Source organism: Drosophila bipectinata, chromosome 3R, assembly GCF_030179905.1.
Source record: "Drosophila bipectinata strain 14024-0381.07 chromosome 3R, DbipHiC1v2, whole genome shotgun sequence".
In the NCBI taxonomy this organism is placed as follows: domain Eukaryota; kingdom Metazoa; phylum Arthropoda; class Insecta; order Diptera; family Drosophilidae; genus Drosophila; species Drosophila bipectinata.
The window spans coordinates 26,043,858-26,067,884 of NC_091739.1; the positions used below are offsets into that span (position 1 = coordinate 26,043,858).

The following is a 24,027-nucleotide window of genomic DNA, read 5'->3' on the forward strand; positions in this document are numbered from 1 at the left end:
TAAATGTGTGGCAAGGCTGTCCCGGCCTTGCCAGAATATGAAACATTGAAATCGAAATTTAAAAAAAAAAAACCCGTTACTAAATGTTTTCCAAATTATAATTCATTTAAATAACTCAGAAACATTTTGAATCATAATATTTTAATATTTATCCTTGTTATTATTTTTAATATACAAAGCCAATTCTAGAAAGGAGTCAAATTTCAGTCAAACTACAAACATTTCCTTCCGCAAAATACCGATTAAAAAATAGAATCTTTCTTTTCGAAAAAAGTAAAAATAGTGCTGTCCGCGGCATGTCTCTTGTACATACATGTAATTTTGAACATTTGTCAAGTTAAACGCAATTGAACCGATTAACCCAGCTGTCGAATTAGACAGGCGAAAACCCGGTGCAGGCGATAGCCCGCTGCTGGCACAGACCACAGGTGGGAGTTCGTTGGCAGGCGAATCCCATTTCCACCTCAGCTCACCCACACATAACACCTTTACGCACCTCTGGGCCGCCGCAGCACAACTCACCACATCAACTGAATATATTTTCGAAGGCATTTCACTCTATGTCGCTCAGTCGCCGCTTGTTTGCCAAAAAGAATAGAATCGTTCCCCCTCTCGAATATCCAAAAAAACTTCAGTTTGTTTACCCACCGCATCGGAGATCAACCGAAAAATAGTCTTCGTATTCTGGACTGGAATCTGAGGAATTTCTTTATTGCCGAGCGTAAATTCTTGAATAAGTGGCGCGAATTTTTGGGAACATAAACAAAATGCAGGAGTTAATAGTTGGAGGCGGCGGAATCATTTCCTATGCTAATGAGAATGTCGAGAACGAGAATTGCCAAAAGTGAGTCATTTGCACGCATATATTTAAAAGTACTCTCTCCTCCTAATATGTTTGCGGTCGCCACCTGAGCTACATTTAGTTAATTACAAACAAATTACATATTATTGTCAAGGTCGTTGGGTGATGTCACCCAAGCCGGACCTTTGTTGTTGCCTGACAGCTTGTCGTAAGCTCGAAATTAATTAGTTTAATGGTATCCATTACACAGACATGCCCTGTTCATATAGCTCATATGTCTAGCTTAGTTTTGGAAATTCTACCTTTCAAATGTCCATATATGCGCATAACACGTCTTGATATTCACAGAGATTTTATGAAATATATAGTCTTGACTTTAACAAGATTGTACTACAATACATATGGTTTACATATATGGATATTTTTGCACTTCTATGGCATCGTTTCATCTTGAAATGATCAGAATTCTTTCGCAACATATGCACCCTAAATTGGCCATATGCGTTTTTCAAAACTTATTTGTTTTTTGAACTAAATTCCATTGCAAATTCCAGCACATTTACAAAAATATGTCTACTTTTAGAAACATGCAAATTTCTATCATGGTCAAATGTTTTCTATTGTCTGATCTATAAAACGCGGAAATCAAATTTGGGGGGAAATTCTGTAAAATAAATTTCGAAATATATTTCTCTTGATTTTAATTATGTCGGAGTCTTTTTTGCCGCATTCTTGGCATTCTTTATCGGAGACCCTGACTCTGACAATTGAATTCAAGGACAGCATAATTGCGAAAATGAAATTAGTCATTTATCTTGGGGGAGACGAAAGTCTGTCTACGAATCTGTCAAAAATTGTTGGCAGCCGAAAGAAACAAATGGTTGCCCCTGAGGTAAAATTTGAATATTTCAAGTTTAAAAATGGTTTAGCTTTAGTATATATTTTAATTTACAATAAAATATCCCTTGATAATCTTTATAGACACCTTAATAAATCCCATTCCATTAACCTAGTTTTCGAAAGAATTCTTTTGTGATTGACAATACGAAAGTAGCCCAAGCAACAAGGATCTTTCACTCTAGTGGATACATAAATAATGAAAATGGTATTCAAAAAAACATCACATCGTATTTGTTGCTTTCTTTTTTGCATTTGGTGATAATTTAAAAAAAAAAAAAAAAGAAGACAAAAACATATTGTCGTCCATAGATGCGGGCGGTGAGAAATATTTTAATTTCGCCTGTTTTCAAATCAAAAACATTTCTGGCGCTGCCGATGCCGATGCCATTCCGGGCTTGGTCTAGTGAAAGTGACCGATGATTAATTTTGGCGCCTTGCCAGCGGAATTTGTGATTATTATTTAATGACGACGAAAAGTCGCCGTAAACATATAATAAAACCAAAAAAAATATTTTTCGTTGACACTTCGAAGACGCCTATACACTTATGTATAAAGATGTTATATAAATCGTAGGTAAATTTATTTAAATTGCCAATATACTTGGTAAATTATTGTTATTTGATTTTAGAAAGGGTTTATTTTAAACTTTGGGAGATGGCTTAGTTTTTAACTTATTATTTTTAAGAGTACCTAACCATTCTATGTAAAAATATCCTCAGTGTCTTAATTTAAACTTACATTCCTCTGTGGACGCTGTTTTTAGAAGCTGAGGTGCTGACAGATGCATGAAAGTGCCAAGGGGGTTCCCATTTGATCTCTGATGACATGGAAAATGACAGGAGGGTGGCCAAAGGGGTTGAAGCATCCTTCCTTCCACTTTGCGCCTAATGACACGGTTGTCTGGCAGCCGTTCAAGTTGATTGATAGAGTCTTTATTTAGTACAAATATAGAACTATATATCTTTAATCGATTTGAAATAGTTTGGAACCAACAGGCCAAGAGGTAGATCACCTCCAATAACACATAATTATGCCATTTTAGTTTGATTTTCGAATTGATCTGTTTGTTTATGCTTTCGGCAACTACCATTATAGATCAATTCTATTTTCATTTCGTGTCCATTTAATATACACTTTGAAAAAAACTAATTATAAACAAATTCCGAGGTGTGCAAATGTGTATTCATGGCATATGTTTATTGTTTGTAGAATCCTACGCAGCGCAAAAACCATGACGTCGCCCAATAAATACGTAGATGATGGTATGGTGTGGGATCTGATGGGATTGGATGGATGGGGATGGGGATGGATTGGGCCGGGCTGGGCGGTGTGGGTGATGTGTTGTTTTTTAGTTTCCATTCACAAAATTACCCAGCCTGGCGGCGGCGGCGGGAACTGTTTCATGTCGACAGCTTTATCCGTACAACGCAAAAAACATACGGAATACCTGCCATTTGTTTGTGCCATTTTTGTGTTTGGCTTAACACCAAAAATACGCTCCTTTGTTCCCATAAGAACATTTCTTATTTTATCGGTTTCTTCAACCCCCAATATCCATTAATACACATTTATTATTAGGGCATCCAAAATGAAACCGAAAACAATATATTTTCGCCCGAGAGAGAACCAGGTGGCGTTCTAATATTGAAAATGAAGAGCTCTTAAAATATATTTATATGTTTTTGAATATAGACCACTTACTAATGATATATTTGTTTTGTTTTCAGAAACTTGAACCTCTTCAAGGTTGAGGAACACACCCCCTATCCGGGCTTGTCGCGCCTGACCCCTTCCCTGATCCTTTGCGGGGCAGCCGCAGTAGTTCCCGCCTACATGGACAAACTGGGTGTGAGCTGTGTCATCAACGTGGCTCCCGAGCTTCCAGACACCCCCCTATCCAGCGACAAGAATATCGTGTATCTGCGCATCAATGCCCAGGATCGATCGCAGGTGGACCTCTCCCAGCACTTTGACGAAGTCGCCGATCTGGTCGAGGAAGTGCGTCTCAGTGGCGGGTGCACCTTGATCCACTGCGTGGCTGGAGTGAGCCGATCTGCCAGCTTATGCTTAGCCTACCTGATGAAGCACTCGGGGATGAGTTTACGGGAGGCCTACAAACACGTCCAGTCTATACGGCCACAGGTGCGACCAAACTCCGGGTTCTTCCAGCAGCTGCGACAGTATGAACTGCAACTGCGGGGAACCAACTCCGTGGAAATGGTGTACTTTGCATCGCTGGACAAGGAGATCCCCGACATCCTTGAGCCCGAGTACAGGGCCATGGAGGACTTCTATCAGCGTTACCGCAGCGCACTGAAGAGGCGATAAACTAAGACATTACTTATTTTGCAAACACCATGTTGCTTGTGATACTTGTCCCCTACAGTAGATTAGAATTTAGTATGCTAAGTGCTTAAGATAACAATGAAATGCTGAACATTATATAAGCCAGTCCATATCATTTTAAGGTTATTTTTAACGTATAATCTGAACAATGAGAACTGTAATTAAAATAAATTAAAATAAACATCGTTTATATGCCAACTTCACAACTTTAATAATTAAAAGGTTTTATTTTCAGTTAAGAACATTGAATTTACATCGTAGTTTTTTCAGTTTAGTATTTTCAATGAATCACAAAGTCACTAGCAAACGAACAACACACTTCTGTTATATAGTATTGTACTGAAGCTATATTATTTACACACGTATTCGTATAGAAACTATCTAACCCGTAACTCGTAGAATGGGCTTTATTAAATGCTCGCGTTGCCTTCAGACACCAAGCCGTAGAAAACTTTGGCAATCGTTGGGGCGGTTGGATCGATATACAGATATGAGGAGGAGGAACACAGCAGGCCTCGCGTAGGATGTGTATGTACATTAAACCCAAAATCTCAGCATCTTAGACCAAACTTAAAGCAATACAAAATTGGCTAGCTAATAGGGCGGCAGTTGCCGTTTGTGTACATTCAGCTTAGATTACTCCCAGAATCTTCCATATTCATTCGAAAACAATAGAAATATATGACTGATGCGGCTCCTACTTAGGCTTATCTAGTTTGCATGCGGCTTAATACGTAGTTGCTTGTGGTGGTAACCAGCCCTATTTACTATTAACCACAGCAATCTGCGGTTGCTCATCAGCTATTAGCTTCTTCAGGTTCTCGTAGGCGGTGTTCATGATTCCCCAGCTGATGAAAGACCTTCCCGTGTTAAAGGCGCATCCACGGTAGAAATTAGCTATGCGGTAGTTGCGCTCCCGGTAAATTCGCTTGCAGGCGGCCCAGCTGCCCTCCGATCGGTGGCCCATCTCACTTTGCAACGACACCTTGATTACGTTTAGCGGGTAGAATATTGTACTAATGCTGGCTCCAATCACTGCGCCCGCCACAAACTCCTGGGCCGTTCGACTGGACACGGATTTCTAAAAAAAGAAAGTAGTTACTATGGCTTGGGGTGCTATATGTCCAGATACTCACTCTTTTTGGCAGTCTTGAACTGGCTTCCTCTCGCAGCACAAAGAAGAATGCATTTGACAATCCGTTTCGCCAAAATACTGGTTCTAATCCCCTGTAGAGCTCCCGGTAGCCATGGTTTGCCACCACATACCTGGAAAGGAATAAATCCCATGATTATATCATAGTTGATTCAATAAATTGTTGCTCAGTCTTTGTTAGCTTTACTGGTTAGCCATTATTATGACACCACTACTTCAAATCACCTGAATGCGTTGGTTGTGTTGGAGAAATGTTGATGGAACTTGGAATCCGCCAGCAGGGTTTGTACTCGCTCGAAGGGCAGGAGAATTGATTCGGCGCTGCCCGCCACCACTCCAGCAATCACTTTGGCACCATAGTCATTCATGTCGTAGTCCTCCACTAAGTACCTTCTGGTGCCATCGAACACGCCGAACATGATGGACAGGGAAATGGTCTTCTGGGCCAGAGGTGGCAGCATTCCGCGGTACAGGAATCCCAATCCCTCGTGTCTTAGCTGGGCAAAGGCGGAGGTGATGGGAACGCCGTGCAGCATTTGCCGGAAAATCATTTTGTAGATGGGGTAGGTGGCTGTTATGTTGACAAAGGCTGCTCCGCATCCGCAGGCGAACTCCTCCCACTGGAAGGCGCCGAAGAAACGCTCCGTAAAAACGCTGGCGGGACGGGGTTCTCCCACACTCTTTCCAGGAGGAGCCATGATGTTTACGGAATGGGCATGAGGTGGAGCTAGTGGATCAGCTGTTTGCACGTCATTTGGCAGAGCGGATTCGGGGTCGCCGTCTCCATCGTCTTTCATGTTGCTAACCTAAAGTGTTTCCTGGTGCGGTTCGAAGAGGGCGCATTCGTCACCTCGTTACCATGTTTCACCGTACAGGTAACCGCACACTCACACACACTGATTTGTGCCCAAGTTTGTTTTGATCACATTGAACGCTTAGAATTATATAATTAAGAACCACGGTATGACGGACAGTGGAGAAATCAGCTGCTTATCGATATCAGTATTTATTAGAGATGGTCGCGTGATTTATTATGGGTTGTAGTAAAATTTTTTAATTTGTTGTAGTAAAATATATTTTATATTGTTTATTATATGTTCTAGCTTTAATGTTGATAACAATCTAAATTGTAAAACACTTTTTCTAACTAGAATTAAGGTAATTAAAGGTTCCAATCAAATTCATTTTAAGAATATGTGTAGAACACTTTTCGGATTTTAAATTAATTAATTATATTTATCAAATAACACGTTTAAGATATCAATAAAGATTTATAAAAACGTTAATAAAACAACAATTGAATTATATATTACAAAAACCTGTATTATTAAAAACAGTATTTTATAAAGTTTATTTTTTTGTCCTATGATGGCCACACTAACGCGCACATGTTGTGTTTGTTGACAAATATCCACAAGCATGTCTCGTAAAAAGTGGACTTCTCTGGACAAACCGCCGCTCTCCGAGCCTGTGCTACAGGTGGTCGAGAGCTTCGGCTTTCAGCAGATGACCCCGGTGCAAACGGCGGCTATCCCCCTGCTGTTGGCCAGAAAAGACGTTTCGGCAGAAGCTGTAACGGGCAGTGGGAAAACGTTGGCTTTCCTCGTGCCTCTGCTGGAAATTCTTCAAAGGCGCCACAAGGAGACGCCATGGGGACCCAAGGAAATCGGAGCACTTATCATCTCACCAACAAGGGAGCTAGCGCGCCAAATATCCGAGGTTCTGGCCAAATTCCTGGAGCACGAGGATCTTGACTATCTGAACCAGCAGCTTATTGTGGGCGGCAATAGCATCGAGGAAGATATAGCCACCTTGCGAAAGGAAACACCCTGCATTCTTGTGTGCACTCCAGGCAGGCTGGAGGATCTGTTCCAGAGGAAGGGCAGTGATCTAAACCTGGCAGCGCGAGTCAAGAGCCTGGAGTTCTTGGTTCTTGACGAGGCTGACCGGTTGCTGGACTTGGGATTCAAGACCAGTGTCAACAATATTCTGGGCTACCTTCCTCGCCAGCGCAGGACAGGACTCTTCTCGGCCACTCAAACCACCGAGGTCACGGATCTGATACGTGCTGGTCTCCGGAATCCCGTTCTGGTTTCTGTTAAAGAAAAAGCCTCCGTCAACACACCCGCCCGGCTGCAGAACTTTTACAAAATCGTCGAGCCAGAAAGAAAGTTCATATCCCTGCTGGAGTTTCTATCCTCTCCAGCTACCCGCACCGGCAAGGTGATGGTGTTCTTTCCCACCTGTGCTTGCGTGGAGTACTGGGCGGAAGCCCTACCACCATTGCTGCCCAAGCGTACGGTTCTGGGTATCCATGGAAAGATGAAGAACAAACGGGCTAATGTGGTTGAAAAGTTCCGAAACGAACCCAATGCTGTGCTACTAAGCACAGATGTCCTGGCACGCGGGTTGGATGTGCCCGAGATCGAATGGGTAGTTCAGTGGGATCCACCATCTACCGCCTCCAGTTTTGTACATCGCGTGGGAAGAACGGCCCGTCAAGGAAACGAGGGAAACGCTTTAGTGTTTCTTCTGCCCAGTGAGGATGCGTATATACACTTCCTCAAAATCAACCAGAAGGTGGAGCTGAATGAGCTGCCCGAGGAGGATGAACCAGCATCCTACGAGCTGCCAGTCGTGCTGAAGAAACTACATCAACAGCAGGCCGCGGATAAGGGTGTCTACGACAAGGGAATGCGGGCTTTTGTGTCGCATGTGCGAGCTTACTCGAAACACGAGTGTAGCGCCATTCTTCGGCTTAAAGATCTGGATCTGGGCAAGATGGCCACCGCTTACGGACTACTCCAGCTGCCCCGTATGCCGGAGTTAAAGAACTACAGTGGAGACGGCTACATAGCGCCCGAATTCGAGGTGGATCTCACCAAAATGACCTACAAGAATGCCCAGAAGGAGCAAGTCCGGCAGCAGAAACTTCAAACTTATGAGGAAACAGGCAGCTGGCCAGGTCAGAAGCTGCACAAGAAACAGACCGAGTCTTGGGATCAAACGAAGAAGGCCAAAATGGACGCCAAGTCGAAGAAGGAACTCCGAAAGGCAAAGAAACAACGAAAGAAGGCGGCTGAAGGAGAGTCGGGGCCCTTGAAGCGAAAAAAGAAGCAGCAGTTTTCTCAAGAGGATCTGGACGAGCTTGCCAGTGACATCCGGCTCTTCAAGCGTCTCAAAAAGAAGAAGATCACCGAAGAGGACTATGAGAAGGCTATGGGTATTGAGGGCGATGATTAATCCTATAGAGGCGTCTATAATTTGTACAATAAAATCTTGTTAGGAAAATCTATATAATTATTTTGTTTAAAGGACATAAATACGAATCAAACTTTATTAGAAAATGGGTGGTGGTAACAAAACATGGATGAGACTTCCTTAACTAAATGAGATTGGAATACGAAACGTAATGGGGTGCCTCCATAACCTAAGCAGTGTTTCCATCGACTACAATCTGGAGGATGATACGACGCTTAGGATCGTACGAAAAGCCGTTGGTGCGGAACAGGTCCGACTCGTAGAAGGGCTTTAGGTTACTAATGTCCAGCTGCTTGGCCCTCTCGATCAGATCCCGCTCCATGATCTCAACGTGCGTGGCTCCGGGGCCGTCCTTGCAACGGATATAGGCCAGCTGGTCGAGGGTAAGTTGGCGGAGAATGAAGAAGAGCAGCTCGGAGTGATCCTTTTGGAAGGCCAGGTACTTCTGGAATGTGTTGCGCATCTTCTTCATCACACTGAACTTCTGGGCTTCGATGAAGCTCTCCAGCATCATGCGGATGGCCATGCTGACGTCCGCCTCCAGGACGTTTTCGCGCAAGTGGATGCGGGCATGGGCCTCGGACATACGGATCACACTCTCAATGTGTCGCACCGTAATGGGCAGCGATCCAGTGGCGAAGGACTCCTGGCGCAGCTGGGCATACATCTTGGCGATCTTGTCCTCATCAATGTTCTGGAAGGATAAAGAATGGTAAGTAGTCTTTCTTTCCCCTTTTGTGACATGGACTTACTGTAAGCTTGGGGCGGATGTTCTCCTTGGCATAAACAATGTATTGGCGCAGGAGATCTTGTGGGATCTCATCGACAGTCTTCAGCTGTGGCTCCTCCATTTCCGGTTGCTCTTCCTCGCTGGGATGGTGCTTCATATGTGAGTGCACCACGAACTTGGCCAGCTGCTGGTCCTGCATGGGATCGAACTCGTCCTTGACCACGCACAGGATATCGAAACGAGATAGGATGGGCTCCGACAAGTTTACATTCTCGGAGAACGTCATGGAAGGATCGTAGCGGCCACCAATGGGATTGGCAGCGGCAATCACCGTGCAGCGAGCCTGAAGAGAGGTGACTATGCCCGCCTTGGATATGGAAATCGATTGCTGTTCCATAGCTTCATGGATAGAGGTCCGATCCTGGTCGTTCATCTTGTCGAACTCGTCAATCAGACAAACTCCCTGATCTGCCAGGACCAAGGCACCAGCTTCCAAGGTCCACTCCCTGGAGACGGGATTGCGACGCACATAGGCCGTCAGACCCACGGCACTGGCTCCCTGGCCGGTTGTGAAAACTGCTCGCGGTGCCACCTTCTCGGTGTACTTGAGGAACTGCGATTTGGCCGTGCCGGGATCTCCACAGATCAGCAGATTAATGTCGCCCCTCACCTTGTGCTTCTCGCCAGGATTCTTGGACTCTCCGCCAAACAAAGCCAAAGCCAAGGCTCGCTTGATGTAATCATGTCCGTAAATAGACGGCGCCATAGAGGCCACAACACGCTCGACGATGCGCGGATCTTTGCTCAACTTCTGGATGGTGGCTATGTCCTCGTCCGTCAGCGACTGCACCACCTGTTTGGAGTCCTTCACGACCACATGATTGGCAATGATCACAGTGGCAAAAACGGGGAATCCCTGATCCGTGTTCAGGGAACCATCGTAATTGTTGGTGTAAATGCCAGTGACCTCCAGCTCATCTCCGGGCTTGCACTGATCGCATAAATCGGCTAGCAGGATGACGTCTTTGCTTCGGGGGATACGTCCAGCGGGAATCCTTCCCGGCGACTCCTGCAGCGTGATCTTCTGGTAATTCCGATACAGCGTCTGTTCCATGTTGATGGAAAAGGGTCCTGTGCTCTGACACTCTGGGCATGATCCTGGCTTGATTTCTGTGTTCTGCGACTGGACAAAGGGACCCAGGACGTAGCCACATTTGACGCAGTCGTACTTGATCACCGACAACTGTGGCAGGACCCCCGTGGTGGCTGTGACTACGCCCAAGGTGCGTACCAACTGGTTTAAATGCAGCTTGCGGAATGTGCGCAGCTCCTCGATAAGCGGAAGCTCGGAAATGCGCACATGGATCTCGGTGGTGACGCGCTCGTAGGTGGGGAAAATGGAGAGAACCATGTCCTTGGCCACTTTGTCGAAGATCTCGAGCATCTGGAAAGGTGCCTCCGGCAGGAAGTAAGCCAGAACGTGCTCCTTGTTGGCCAGATCCGTGTAGGAGACTACGAACGATGATTTGTTCTGCTCGCACATCCGGCGGATGCGATCACGGTAGGTATACGCGCCGCGATCATCGACAAAGGTACGCAGGAAGGACTGGAATCGATTGGCGATCTCGGTGCGCGGTCCCAGCATGCTCACCCACTCCTTGGTGGAGTGTCCCTTAGTATCCTCCAAGTTCTCGATGGACTCGACCATCTCGGCGTCCTCCACCTCACCCACGGCGGCCTTTTCTCCGGCGCGTCTCTTGGCCCGGGGACCCACATCATCCTCATCGTCGGACTGACCAAAGCCCAGCTCACGATCGTCGCGGTGGATGCCAGCGGCACGATCCCGACGCCGCATCTCAGACTCGGCAGCAAAGCGATCGCCCTGCGACATCTCTGAGAAGTCCTCATCATCGAGCATCGCCGGATCGTAGTGGTCCAGTTCCGGCATGGGACGGTAGTCGTTTTCCATATTATCCCCGAACAGCTCCTCCCCATCCTCCTCGTCCTCTTCATTTCGCACAGTCTGATCCCCAAGGATCTCATCCTCGTTTTCGAATGGCTCAAAGTCGCCCACCGGCGAAGTCATCGCGGCTCGCAGTTCCCGGCGATCTACGGCGTCGCTGGGAGTATTTGGCGGCGGAGAGCTAGGATTGTCCATTTCGCGCGTCTGTTTGGCTCGGAATGAGTTTGGAATCTGGGTTCTTTACTTCCGATCTTTTGTTGTGCCGACGCGTGTGAAATGCGCGGGAAAAAGTTACAGTGTTGGAGAAGGATAGTTTATAGTTATAAAAACAACACATGTTATCAATGTTATCGAGCTGAAAAGTTTTGCCGCCCTGGAAACTATTTTATTCAAATAATATGAATCTACAAAAGAGCGTAAATTAAAAATCTTTAAACTTTAAGAAAAGAGAGATGTTTTTAAATTTTATTCAACATTTCCCATATTTAACATTAAATTTTAACAGGAGGTTAACAGAATGTATATCGATATGTATCTCGGCCCGCTCTGTTACCTCTGCTGGACCAGCTGTTTATGTTTCGTTTTGATTTCTCACTCAAGGCGCGTACTGTGAGATACTCTTTCGCAGCGCAAGGCAACGGTCGAAAAGCTTGAGATACACTCGATCGGGCGTTTTGTTTTGTTGTTGGCCAAACGAAAGCGAAAATCGAATACACAAATTTACATAAACTACACATAACCGGGCACTATTATTAAGAGCGAGGAAGTGAAAAATGTGGCCAATAAGAAAAGCGAAAATAACAAAAACAAGTCGAGAGTGAAAAGATGCCCATTTGTTTTCTCTGTGTCGCTGTAGCCGCAGCAGCCGCGGTAGCAGCTGCCAGTATGTATATGTACCGAAAGTGCATCAAATCCCCCAAAGATTCCGAAGATATTAAAAAACAGGGATAGAGTTGTGTAAAAAAAATGGCATCCTCTTACATCCTCCTTTAAAAATCAATTAATAAAATAAAAACTGCCCCGAGGCGAAAATTGGAGAGGTAGCTTCCGGATACGGGACATGAATTCTGGGGGCGTCTGAAAAATCGATTCGGGTTGTAGTTGTAGTACTAAATCGCTACCACAACACTAAATAATCATGGTGCTGAAGCTGAAATTGAAACTAAAGTGTGCTGCGGAAATTCGGTGCTTGCCCGAAATTCTAGGTAACCCAACCACCAAAGGTGCGTCCAGGTGCTACCCTCATTTTTCATGCAAAAATCCAAAACAAATGGTTACCGATGTCAACCACCAAACACACAAGAAAAAAAACAACAAATAACAAAAAAGTCGTAAAAATGGTCGCAACAAATGCAAAGTAAACGTCGCATTTGCTTGAGCTTTTCTTTTTTTGTCGTTTTTTGTTTTGGTTTCGGTTTAGCATCACAATTTTTGCCATTTATTTCGTAACAACTAAACCGAAAATACCTGTTCGACCTACCACACCCCACCCGGTGGCCCCATAAGATGCAATTGTGTTTATGCACTGAAACAAATAAAGTGTATTTTTTAATTAATTATATACTTCAATGTTAATAGGAGACATTAAATATTAAATAAAAAAACTTAATTTAGCGGCCTTCGTTTTTTATATTGCTTAATAAAATAGTATTTTTATTCTACTATATTTTTATAGAGTTTGATTATTTTTATTACCATATATATGTAAATACCCACAAATATTTTTTTGTCAATAAAATTCATATCAATTTTTCCAATTAATCTTATTTTTTTCTGTCTAACTTTCATGGCCATTTCAATGCTCCTTTCTCGACAGAAACTCAAACTCAAATGCCTTTATTGATGTTCCAATTAGGGCTTATTAATATAGATGAGGTACAAAGTTAGAAACGCAGGTTCATTGATTTTGTTTAGCATTTGAGTGCGTCAGCCTCATATTTTCAGGAAGTACTATTATAATTCGTTGCCTGGCACTGGGGAACGAAATAGTATATCCTTGGGAATGGGAATGGGAGTAAGAGTTAATTGTAATCAAACAGGCCACAGTTAGTTGGACTTAAATACTACTTGTAAGTCAGTCATTCGATACCAGCAGCTGGTAAGCACACAACACACTGTGGCAGTACACACTCTACATATTTTCGTGCATACATATGTATGTACATATGTGCCTAAATTAAATTTGCATGTGACTTGGTTTCTAGATGTCTACTTGAGAAAACAAAACTGCTTTCAACCGGCGACAGCTTGACGGCTAAACAAAGTGCTTTAAGCCCAGAGGGATTGTGTTAAGGAGACTATACAATTCCGTTGAGAATGAATCCGATACGAGAAAGTTATTAAAGCTCTATAAGTGGTTGGGTTATCAAGAACTTATAGTAATTAAAGATTCTTGATACGAGCATATTTGATTATATTTATGAGGGCTTTTTCCGTGATTACCCTTCGTTAGAAGCATAATTACTCAAAAAATAGTAAAGTGCAATTGATTTTTAATGTACTTTAGATACAAGATAGTGTACAATCTGTTCAAGATCTATTTCGCTTGTCACTATTCAGTTCTTCCCCATTTCCGCCTTATAAATAGAGCTCCCTCTAAGCAAAACTGTTTCAGTTTATTGAAATTTTTTCGCTGAGCCGCCCGCCGGCGGATTCTATTTTTGTGCCAATTGACACGAGGCCACGGTGGACAGCGAACCGCCCACTTGAAAGGCTCTGGCTCTCGGCTCTCGGACTGCGTTCGGTGCTCCATGCTGCGGGTACGTGCTCCCATCATGCCACCACCCCTCCGGCTTCCGACCCTGCATCTTCCAACCCAGCTTAAATGGTTAGTGAGCCTCCATTGCTAATTAAACTCAAGTGCCAAGTGCCTAAGCGTCGTATACGGAATATATGAATAGCCGAGATCGGAGGCCGTCGCCGTGCAATTGAATTCGCTTACTATTTGCTCAGCTGATTAGCATTCCCATCCACTCGGAATCCCGTTGTGTGTGGATATAGCCTGGATTTCAGAGATTACAAATTCCATTTAAATCAGAAAAGTAAGAAATTAGATTTTGTTTGGGTTGGAATTTTAAAATAATGTCAGATAGACCGATAAAAAGGATTAGCTATAGAGGCATTCCATGTCTAGTACCTTCTGGAAAGGAACCTTTGAGAATACCCTTGGCCTAAAATCTATGGAAGTTTGTAGAAGTCTCCAGTTGTAACTTTAAGTGTTGTAAACCTCATTTTATAGCCAGAATATTAATTCCTTGACATTATAATACAACACGGACCTGATGCCTAATGTCATTTAGCTAGAAATGAATGCATTTCGAGTATTCTGAATAACCCTTGGGCTTTTATTTTATTTCAGATGGCGAGAAAAAGTCGGTGCGACAATAAACACTAGCCAGTTATTGGATCCGGAACTCAAACCAGACGCAAACATGTCGAAAATGAGGGGTAATTGAATCGAGAAACACATCAGACTTTGCTTTGCTAAATCTGCTTTGATGTTCCATGACTACTAGGTCGCATTTTGATTCCACTGCCCAATACCGGAGCGATGGGACGCAAGCGCAACAACTTCTATATGCGCAGCATATTCCTGCTGGCCCTTTGTATTTTTGGGCTTCTCCAGTACCACAACTTCAACTACTGCAAGTAATCCAAAGGCAACTGTGTCTCAAATGCTAAAGGTCTCCTTTTTTTTGTAGTGGACTCACGGGACAATGCGCTGGGGGAGGCGGTCACCAACGACTCTGATGATGCCATCCTGGCCATGGTGCCAGCGCCTCTTCACAAATATCTGACGCCACATACCCGGAATCATACCACTTCGGGTGCCGGAGTTGTCTCTGGAGCGGGTAAGTGGATGAGGACTACAAGGTTTTTTGCAACTGAGAATAAATGTTTGGAAATCCTCCAGCTTTGCTCCTGAATTCAAGTAGTTCGGGAGCAGCAACTGCCACCACAATCAGCTTCGATGTCTACCATCCGCCAAATATCACGGAAATCAAACGCCAGATAATGCGGTACAACGACATGCAGTCGGTGCTCAACGAGGATACCTTTGGCCCTCTACAGAACGACTCTGTGATAATTGTAGTCCAGGTAAGGTGGATCCTCAACAATGATCCTCTACAATGAAATCACATGTTTTTTTTTGTAATATTTTAGGTTCATACAAGGATTACCTATCTGCGCCACTTGATCGTGAGCTTGGCGCAGGCCAAGGATATCTCCAAGGTCTTGTTGGTTTTTTCGCATGACTACTATGACGATGACATCAACGACCTGGTGCAACAGATCGATTTCTGCAAGGTAATGCAGATATTTTATCCATACTCCATTCAGACACATCCGAATGAGTATCCTGGCGTGGATCCCAACGACTGTCCCAGGAATATAAAGAAAGAACAGTAAGTTGGCTTATATATTTTTATTCAATATAAACTAACTCTTTAATTAAACAGAGCCCTCATGGCTAATTGTAATAATGCCATGTTCCCCGATCTTTATGGCCATTATCGGGAGGCAAAGTTTACGCAAACGAAGCATCACTGGATTTGGAAGGCCAATAGGGTATTCAATGAACTAGAAGTAACTCGTTACCATACAGGTATGTATAGATATCAGAGAAGACCAAGGATTATATTAATTCTATTTTAACTGTCCTCCTTGGCAGGCTTGGTCTTGTTCCTAGAAGAGGATCACTATGTGGCCGAAGACTTCCTTTATCTGCTGGCCATGATGCAGCAACGAACCAAAGACTTGTGCCCCCAGTGCAACGTGCTCTCCCTGGGGACCTATCTCAAGACATTCAACTACTACACCTACCACAGCAAGGTGAGATTCGGGTAGAGCCTCCAGACACACTCATTGCTAGATCATTGGCTGCGAAAATTCAGAAAACGCTTGCGGTCTAATCTTGTTTTATATGTCCTTCAAGCTTTCGTTGCTAAAAAACAAATCCACACTTACATATAATCACACTCGGACACACATTCTCACCCATCCGTGATTGAGATATATTGAATGGGTTGCAAACAAAAAAAATGATGCTAAAACCATATGATTATCTTAGACATATATCATTGTACTATTGTAATTTATCATATCTGTATCTGTTCTATTCCGATTCTGACTCCGATTATGACTCTGGCACGCAGACTAACAAGAAATCCTATGCTTCCTCGCTGGTCTCGACAAACAGTTTATTAGGATACAATAGGAATAACAATAGAAACTCTGTGCAATTAGCCGTGTCGTCCTCCTATTCTTCCTCATCATCTGCGCTATCATCAACGTCATCTCTTAGAAATGCCAAAGTCTATGTGGGCGACACCGGTGACTCCAACAAGAACAGCAATCATGCTGCTCTCAATAGCAAGCGGGGCAACCTCATCAACACTGTCACCGCCACCGCCACAGCCACAGCCTCAGCCTCAGCCACAGCCGCCACATCCTCCGACACCTCCAACAATGAGCAAAGTAGCCATAGCAGCAACAAAAATAACGGTGCACAAACATGGAACTATCATGTCCTGCCGTCATTGTATTCCGTCTATCAGAAGGTAGCAACCACCGCCATCGCACCGCCAGTGCCGGGCGATCTAGATCATTCTGATGCAAGACTCTGATCCCGATCCCCAGTAACTGCACCCAGCTAATCCAGCCAATCCAGATCATCCCCAGCCGAGCACTTGCTTGTCCCTCCCCTTCCCCACTTGGCACCCCCGTGTTCAGTAGACTGTTATCTGTTGGCCATTGTTTGTTGCATATTTCATTCATTTATGCTTTCGCAATTATGCATGTTTCGCAATCTATTCTGAGTGTTCCTAAGGGCAGTAATGGGAATATAATAATCTATTATGGTTAAAGGTTTTATTTCCAAGCTGATAATACTATGTACTATCAGTATTTCAAATTAATATGAATATTTGATAAGAAACTTTTGATTTTATTTGTTTTTGTTTATTTTATAAGAAACCTAATCTTAACTTCTTGAAGATCTTAAACTCTCAATATACTTCCCATCACTGCCCAAATTTTGTAAAATTTATGTATCGTTGTGTTTAATTTGTTCTTGTCTATATGTGTCTGTAATGGCATGCCACTCTTCTCCACCCAACCCGACCAACTTCGCTCCAATTTCGCTCCAATCCGATCCGCTCGATTGTAATCTGCCAGGTGCAGGCCCGGGCCCGAGCTCGCACCCTGAAGATCGACCGGCAGAGCATCATCGGTGACTATCGCAAGGTATTTTTGGTATGGTGCCTCTCGAACCCCCAATGATTATTCGGATTTGCACCGCACATGAAACCCAATTAGTGGTTAGTCAAAAAAACAGACCACTCTGATTACTGGCCACTATCTACTGTTCAAATTCACTTTTATAAGCGAATCGATATGAATTAAATTTGCATGCCATCCAATTCTTGTCTCCAACCTCCTCCTAATCAAGTTGTGCAATTTAGTGATTTAAAATAACGTCTAGTACGAGTTACTTAATCGTTTTGTTTTTGTGTTTTTAATAGGTGGAGGTCATGCCGTGGGTCAGTAGCAAGCACAACATGGGTTTCGCCTTCAACCGCACCACCTGGACGAATATCCGGAAGTGCGCCCGGCACTTTTGCACGTACGATGACTACAACTGGGATTGGTCCTTGCAGCACGTTTCCCAACAGTGCTTGCAGCGGAAGCTCCATGCGATGATAGTCAAAGGACCGCGGGTTTTTCATATTGGAGAATGGTAAGAGTACCTATCCCCCTAAAAATCCAAATATCAACAATTATTCTCTTCCAGTGGCGTTCACCACAAGAACAAGAACTGCGAGTCTAACCTGGTGATCTCGAAAGTGCAGCATGTCCTGCGAATAGCTCGCAACTCGCACCAGCTCTTCCCGCGATCTTTAACTCTGACGGTGCCTAGTTTAATCAAAAAGTCGAAGCTACGGAAGGGAAACGGGGGATGGGGAGATCTGCGGGATCACGAGCTGTGCCTAAACATGACTCTGTCTACTAGGTAAAGGTCCTGAGCACCAGGAGCTAAGCCCAGAAAGCAGAAGAAGCGGAAACGAACCATAGTCAGTAGCCAGGAAGTCTAGATCCTAACGTTATTTAAGTAGGGTTATTATAAACATAGTAAGCAAGTACTCCGTATCAGCTAACTAATCGAAACGAAATTAATCAAAGCCGGAAGCCCAAAGATCCTTCGCCTATTGGGCGCTGCACAACTCCTACCATAAGTGAGATAATCCTCTAGTCACTGGCCATATGCCCATTTATATGCATATACATTACATGAATCTGCAGTGTTGTAATCCTTAAACCGTTTGCTCTTCAGTTCCAATGATAATCACATTGTATGGTTTAGGCTCCGTCCAGGATTAAAAACGGATGAATTTCGAGTTCGGAGCGACGGGAAAAACAGTCCTAATCCTAGTAACTGAATAGAAGAGAAAAATATTTAAACTCGTATCCCCAGATTGTGCCGAAACATTTGTAATTGCAGTCAAAATATGGCAGCAAATCGCATAAACTAGTCATAGCAATGTACCATGCACACGCGCATCAACATGTAGATCAAACTTTTTATATATCTTACGATCCTACGTTTTAAGCCTGTAAATAGACGATTGAGTTGTATACATTACATAAGGTATTTTTAATATAAGCACAGAACTAATGTAGTTTGTTATTATTTAAACGTTAGTCCAAAGCGCTTTTATGTATTAGGAACTTTTGATTAATTGAATGAATAATCTTAGCAAAAATAAATGCCAAGTAAATGCTCTAAAAAATAACAGTTTCTAAATTGAAATAAAAGTTTGTTTTTGAATTTGAATTTTATAAGGGCGGGAAACGTGTTTTTATCGCTGAGGAAAGTGTCATCTCTAGAACAAGCAGGCTTGTTTCTATCGATAAACGAATGTTTGTTTTGATATTATGTTGTTTTTGTTTAACAATGTTTGACTCAAAACCCTACTGAACCTAAATTGAATCACAACATTATTTTAGGGGAAATGTCGACTGGCGCCAATTAGCCTGATCAAGACAGGAGCGCACACACCAGCTCGTTCGCTGGCAACCAGCTTTTGCTGTTCGATGAGAGCTTTTGTCGTTCGATAAAAGCTTTTGCCGGGAGTCTTGGTTCTAGCCCCCGAGAGCGGCAATCACTTGCGAACGCGGTGCTGGTGCGGACATTACCTCTTCCAAACAATCAGGATATTGGCTACCCACTGTCCATTAACCCTTGAAAGTCGCGTATTTGTTTGGTGTTCCCTTCGGCGTTTGCGGTGTGTGCGTGTAATCCTCTCAAGCAACCATGAGCAAGCAACTGACTCGACGTGTTGGGCAGCTGAACAAGCTCCTAACCCACGCCACAGCGGCGGCCACGACTGCATCTTCCCACAACAACTACTTCACCTATGTCCGGGAACTGTCGCATCCCATTGACCGGGAGCCTCCGATTGTAAAACCGGAGGAGGCTGTCTCTGTGGTTAAATCTGGTGAGTCCTCCATCATCCTTCAACCCACCCCCTGAACCGGCCTTCTGCCAAGGGGGTGGGGCTTTCATTAATATAAGTATAGAAGCGGGGAGCGGCATTGGCAATCTTTTGTGGGTTATGTAACATATTCTAGTGGGCCTGCTTAGGAAAACAGAGAATGGGGGCAGAAAGCAAGGCATGCAAATATAAACCAAAGAGCACCGTGTGTGTGTAATTGGGCGTTTGTAATTCAAACTACTTTCAAACACATAGAAAAGGGCAATTACAGGGTGTTCAATAGTATAAGGTTTAATGGCAATCCATCAAGTTTACATTTTTGAATAGGTTGGGTCGATTTTGAAGGGTTAACAAATATGTCATGGAAAGACTACCATTTTCTTGTTAAATTATAGAATTATCGTCTTATCTTTTCACACTTCCAGAGAAACAGTGCCAGCTACCCCTATATCTTTATTGTCCACAGTATATATCAATAAAATCATCTAATATATGCACATGATTGCATATATTATGTGTAATTCCGACAGGTTTTATTTCCAGATAGCTATTTCCAGATTAATTAATATGTATACATTCAATTTAGCAAAACAGCTGGGCCTGCTGCTATATAATCATATAAAAATAAATATATTTTTCTTTAGATGAGTTTGCGTGTGAAAGTTGTACTTTGTACCCAAGCGACAGCAGCAGGAAACAACAAAAACAAATGAGAACGCCTGATGCAAAGCTCAGCTTTGAGGCAAGAACTAAGTCATAAACAAGTCTGGCGATACAACCGGCCTTTGATTTTCATGCTATTTCTTTTTTTTTTTGTTTGCTATGTGTTTAATGTACTGATAAGCGACTAGAACTTAGATTTCATTCGGAGGCAGTGTCGTTATGCAACTAATATCAGCAGGTGAACCATAGAGTGTGCGTGTGTTGTCCATGTCATTGAGCGAATTATGGTTTTTTAGTGGAAGAGTCCACAACATAATCAGCACAATCAGCAGAGACACAGAGAGAAATATATTAAATATTCGGTTCTATAATTTTATTAAAATATAAGATAAACTATACAGATATTAGAATAATATTTAGAGGATTTATAGATTTTTAAAGAAAGAATTTTAGAATTATTTCAGTATTTTTTTTTTATCAAATATATGGGTGACCCTCTGATTTTATTGAATTAAATTGCCTTAATTAGGCACTCTCTTTCGATTTTATCAACTTTGTGTGGAACACGCCCACAAACCACCGAAATATCATTATTTCTTAGCACTCCTATGGCCTCTCATCAGCAGCTCCATGCAAATTGATAAACTTGACAGCCCACCAGAATCGGATGGGGAGGCAGGGTCCCCCACCGCCAAACGTCACAGAGCGGCAGTGGACCCCACTAATTTTAGCCCAAAAATCGCAAACACGAGCCAGGCCAAAATCTGCGACGTAATTTGATTTGGAAAACTTTTTCGTGTGGCACGTTTTTGGCAGATAATAACTAGTACAGTACGCACTGGCTAAACAATGTGCAGCTATGATCATTTTGGCCAAGAATTTTTTCCACTTTATTATTTATTATGAAAAGCTCGCGGAAAACTTGACATTGTCGACGTGTCTCAGACGTCTGCAGATAAGAATCCTGCTTATCGTATGATTTCGTGGCCTTAAGGGGCTCGTTAGTTTCCTATTCGCTAAACATTAGACTAGAAAGACCTTTTAAATGCATTGATATTCCGGGCTCCTCAGGAGGGTGTTTGAAAATAGACTGGCAAAAATAATGTGCATCTACTGGGTCATGCCTAGGGTGGACCTGTTGAGCTTTAAAATAATGGAAGATTTGTAGAATCTTATGAATTGGCTTAATTTATATTTTTAATAAGTGCCACCCTAATGTATATATTTGAATTTATATTTCTCTTGATTTTCTTCTGTTTTAATAGCCCCGTTTCAATGTAGGAAATATTTTCTATGTAAATCACATATAGAAACCGGTGTTATTTATTTACAAACATTTATTATCACGAGTTGTTTGCCAATAAGCTCTCTCGCTCAGTTTCCTATCTCAACTTGACCGACCGGCTGCAGATACAGTATATTATATACATTATAAGCTTAAAGCTTTCATGCGAATCTGGTATTTAAAGCTTTGATCGTTCTAAGAGCTGATAGATTCTATAGATGTGATCCGAACGAAAAATACTAAAAGTTCATAGGAGGTTAAGAAATTTAAATGTATTTAAAATATTTGATCAAAAGTCATCTTTTAAAAAAACCGTATATTAGCAAGTGTTTTATAAATAGATCATTTATTTTAAAATTAGGCCACCATGGCCTCAGTTCATGTCATATTATAAAAGATCAACATATCTGTTAGACAATTAACGTCTAATAAAATCCCCCAATATCTTAAGAAATTCTCATCTTAAGATTAACCCAAAATAACTGCACGAATAACTCAATAACGTTAAATTTTATAAACATGCCATATTTAGTAAACTAGAACCCCCTTAATAGGTGAGTCAGGACCTAAGTCATTTCCCTTAAGACACGTTCGATTGATTATCGTTTCATAAAAATGAATGAAAACCTAGCTAATTAGCACCATTGAGTAAAGTTATGGATTAATAAAACTTGCGGTTTCTTTCTTTCTAATCCAGGTGACACGGTGTTTGCTCAGGGTGCTGCAGCCACCCCAGTGGCCTTGCTGAATGCCATGGCCCAGCACGGCAAGTGCAACAACCTGGAGAACGTTAACGTGTGCCACATGCACACTGAGGGCCCGGCGGAATATTGCAAACCCGAATACAAGGACATTTTCCGTTCGAACTCCTTTTTCATGGGCGCCAATGTGCGAAAGGCTGTTGCCGAGGGACGGGGCGACAATGTTCCTATATTTCTGCACGAGATTCCCCAGCTTTTCTACAAAAAGATCGTGAAACCCAATGTGAGCTTCATCCATGTGTCGCCGCCGGATAGACATGGCTTCTGCTCTCTGGGCACCAGCGTGGACTGTGTTCGGGCTGCTCTGCTCAACTCTGAGAAAATTGTTGGTAAGCTTAGATACTTACGATTTCATAAAGATTGAAAGTTTAAATAATTGTATCCTCGCCAGCTCAAATCAACCCGAAAATGCCCCGCACCTTCGGTGACGCGATCATCCATAAATCTCACTTTGATTTGGCCATCGAGGTGTGCGATGATCTGCCGCAGCACGGAACCGGTAAGATTTCGGAAGTTGAGCAGAAGATTGGCAAGCTGATCGCCGAGAACCTTGTCAAGGACGGTGCCACTCTGCAGATGGGTATTGGCAGCATTCCTGACGCCGTTCTTGCCGCCCTGCACAACCACAAGGACCTGGGTATCCACTCCGAGATGTTCGCCAATGGAGTCGTCGATCTCGTGAAGAAGGGTTGCGTCACCAACAGCAAGAAGAAGATGCACCAGGGCCGCATCGTTGGCTCCTTCCTGATTGGAGACCAGCCGCTGTACGACTTTGTCAACGACAACCCCTTCATCGGTAGGCATTGGAACACCAACTAGCTATATAATCGTGGAAGTATTAAATGGTTCTTTCTTGCAGAAATGTACACCATCGATTATGTGAACAACACCAGCATCGTGAAACAGCAGCCCCGTATGACGGCCATCAACAGCTGCATTGAGGTTGACCTGACTGGACAGGTTTGTGCGGACTCGATAGGAACACGTTTCTATTCAGGATTCGGAGGTCAAGTGGACTTCATTCGTGGCGCTGCTGAGGGTCTGGACGGACTCGGCGTACCCATCATTGCGATGCCCTCGTCGACCAACAAGGGCGCTACCAAGATTGTGCCTACACTTCAGCCTGGTGGGTTTCTTGATATCATCTCTTTAAGATCATCTTGTACTAAACTTTATTTGCTTCTGCAGGTGCTGGTGTCGTCACATCTAGGGCTCACGTCCACTACGTGGTCACAGAGCACGGCATTGCCTCGCTGTTCGGAAAGAATGTCCGCCAGCGCATGTACGAGCTCATCCAAATCGCCGCTCCCGACCACCGCGAGGCCCTGGAAAAGGCAGCCTTCGAACGTATCAAGGTGATGCCTAGCCCCAACTAGATACCAACACAGCCATGTCCTGGGGCAGAGTAGTGTAACCAGCAGGCATCTTGAAGGCATTCCCAAAATTGACAAGCTTCATAGGACTGCACATCATCATAATCCTCCAGAACCATTACCAAAAGTCAAAATTATATAGCTGACTAACTTGAAAGAACTGCAATCATGATATATAACCTTTAGAAGTTTACCGAACGTGAAATTCATGTGAAAAATAAAAGTTTTAAAATAGAGAAATGGGATTTTATTGGAATTTAAATGGAATCTGCGTACTAGAAGAAGTTGCAAGAA

At 43.3% G+C, this 24,027-nt stretch overlaps 6 protein-coding genes across 9 annotated transcripts; 4 read left to right on the forward strand and 2 right to left on the reverse strand.

Moving 5' to 3' along the window:
- The first annotated feature begins 183 nt into the window (after positions 1-183).
- Positions 184-4,247, forward strand: LOC108122203 (dual specificity protein phosphatase 18). Of its 2 annotated transcripts, none has more exons than XM_070281486.1 (2): positions 184-428; positions 3,431-4,247. In XM_070281486.1, exon 2 carries the CDS (start codon positions 3,537-3,539, stop codon positions 4,029-4,031), a length of 495 nt encoding a protein of 164 aa, XP_070137587.1. In that variant the 5' UTR covers positions 184-428; positions 3,431-3,536; the 3' UTR covers positions 4,032-4,247. The 2 variants fall into 2 exon arrangements, with proteins under 2 accessions (XP_070137587.1, XP_017092248.2); XM_017236759.3 differs by lacking the exon at positions 184-428 and adding an exon at positions 495-844.
- Positions 4,248-4,438: 191 nt separating this feature from the next.
- Positions 4,439-6,187, reverse strand: LOC108122202 (mitochondrial nicotinamide adenine dinucleotide transporter SLC25A51). Its single transcript, XM_017236758.3, has 3 exons — positions 5,428-6,187; positions 5,186-5,315; positions 4,439-5,130 (listed from the first exon to the last, which is right to left on the reverse strand). The coding sequence occupies exons 1-3, from the start codon at positions 5,997-5,999 to the stop codon at positions 4,810-4,812; spliced, it is 1,023 nt and encodes a 340-aa protein (XP_017092247.2). The 5' UTR covers positions 6,000-6,187; the 3' UTR covers positions 4,439-4,809.
- A 391-nt stretch (positions 6,188-6,578) lies between these two features.
- Positions 6,579-8,470, forward strand: LOC108122142 (probable ATP-dependent RNA helicase DDX55 homolog). The gene has a single exon (XM_017236664.3). It carries the CDS (start codon positions 6,622-6,624, stop codon positions 8,443-8,445), a length of 1,824 nt encoding a protein of 607 aa, XP_017092153.2. The 5' UTR covers positions 6,579-6,621; the 3' UTR covers positions 8,446-8,470.
- A 55-nt stretch (positions 8,471-8,525) lies between these two features.
- Mcm2 (DNA replication licensing factor Mcm2) lies at positions 8,526-11,452 on the reverse strand. Its single transcript, XM_017236663.3, has 2 exons — positions 9,216-11,452; positions 8,526-9,157 (listed from the first exon to the last, which is right to left on the reverse strand). The coding sequence occupies exons 1-2, from the start codon at positions 11,349-11,351 to the stop codon at positions 8,633-8,635; spliced, it is 2,661 nt and encodes an 886-aa protein (XP_017092152.2). The 5' UTR covers positions 11,352-11,452; the 3' UTR covers positions 8,526-8,632.
- Positions 11,453-11,754: 302 nt separating this feature from the next.
- Positions 11,755-18,945, forward strand: Mgat2 (alpha-1,6-mannosyl-glycoprotein 2-beta-N-acetylglucosaminyltransferase). 3 transcript variants are annotated; one of them, XM_017236696.3, is made up of 11 exons: positions 11,755-12,379; positions 14,515-14,603; positions 14,672-14,800; positions 14,858-15,007; positions 15,070-15,254; positions 15,321-15,562; positions 15,617-15,762; positions 15,829-15,989; positions 16,313-16,717; positions 17,681-17,895; positions 17,950-18,945. In XM_017236696.3, exons 2-11 carry the CDS (start codon positions 14,588-14,590, stop codon positions 18,170-18,172), a joined length of 1,872 nt encoding a protein of 623 aa, XP_017092185.2. In that variant the 5' UTR covers positions 11,755-12,379; positions 14,515-14,587; the 3' UTR covers positions 18,173-18,945. The 3 variants fall into 3 exon arrangements, with proteins under 3 accessions (XP_017092185.2, XP_070136983.1, XP_070136982.1); XM_070280882.1 differs by lacking the exon at positions 16,313-16,717 and having other exon boundaries at positions 17,950-18,941; XM_070280881.1 differs by lacking the exon at positions 11,755-12,379 and having other exon boundaries at positions 14,496-14,603.
- Positions 18,946-19,093: 148 nt separating this feature from the next.
- On the forward strand, positions 19,094-23,973 carry LOC108122055 (4-hydroxybutyrate coenzyme A transferase). The gene is made up of 5 exons (XM_017236506.3): positions 19,094-19,654; positions 22,297-22,689; positions 22,752-23,156; positions 23,220-23,486; positions 23,549-23,973. The coding sequence occupies exons 1-5, from the start codon at positions 19,471-19,473 to the stop codon at positions 23,734-23,736; spliced, it is 1,437 nt and encodes a 478-aa protein (XP_017091995.2). The 5' UTR covers positions 19,094-19,470; the 3' UTR covers positions 23,737-23,973.
- Positions 23,974-24,027: the final 54 nt, after the last annotated feature.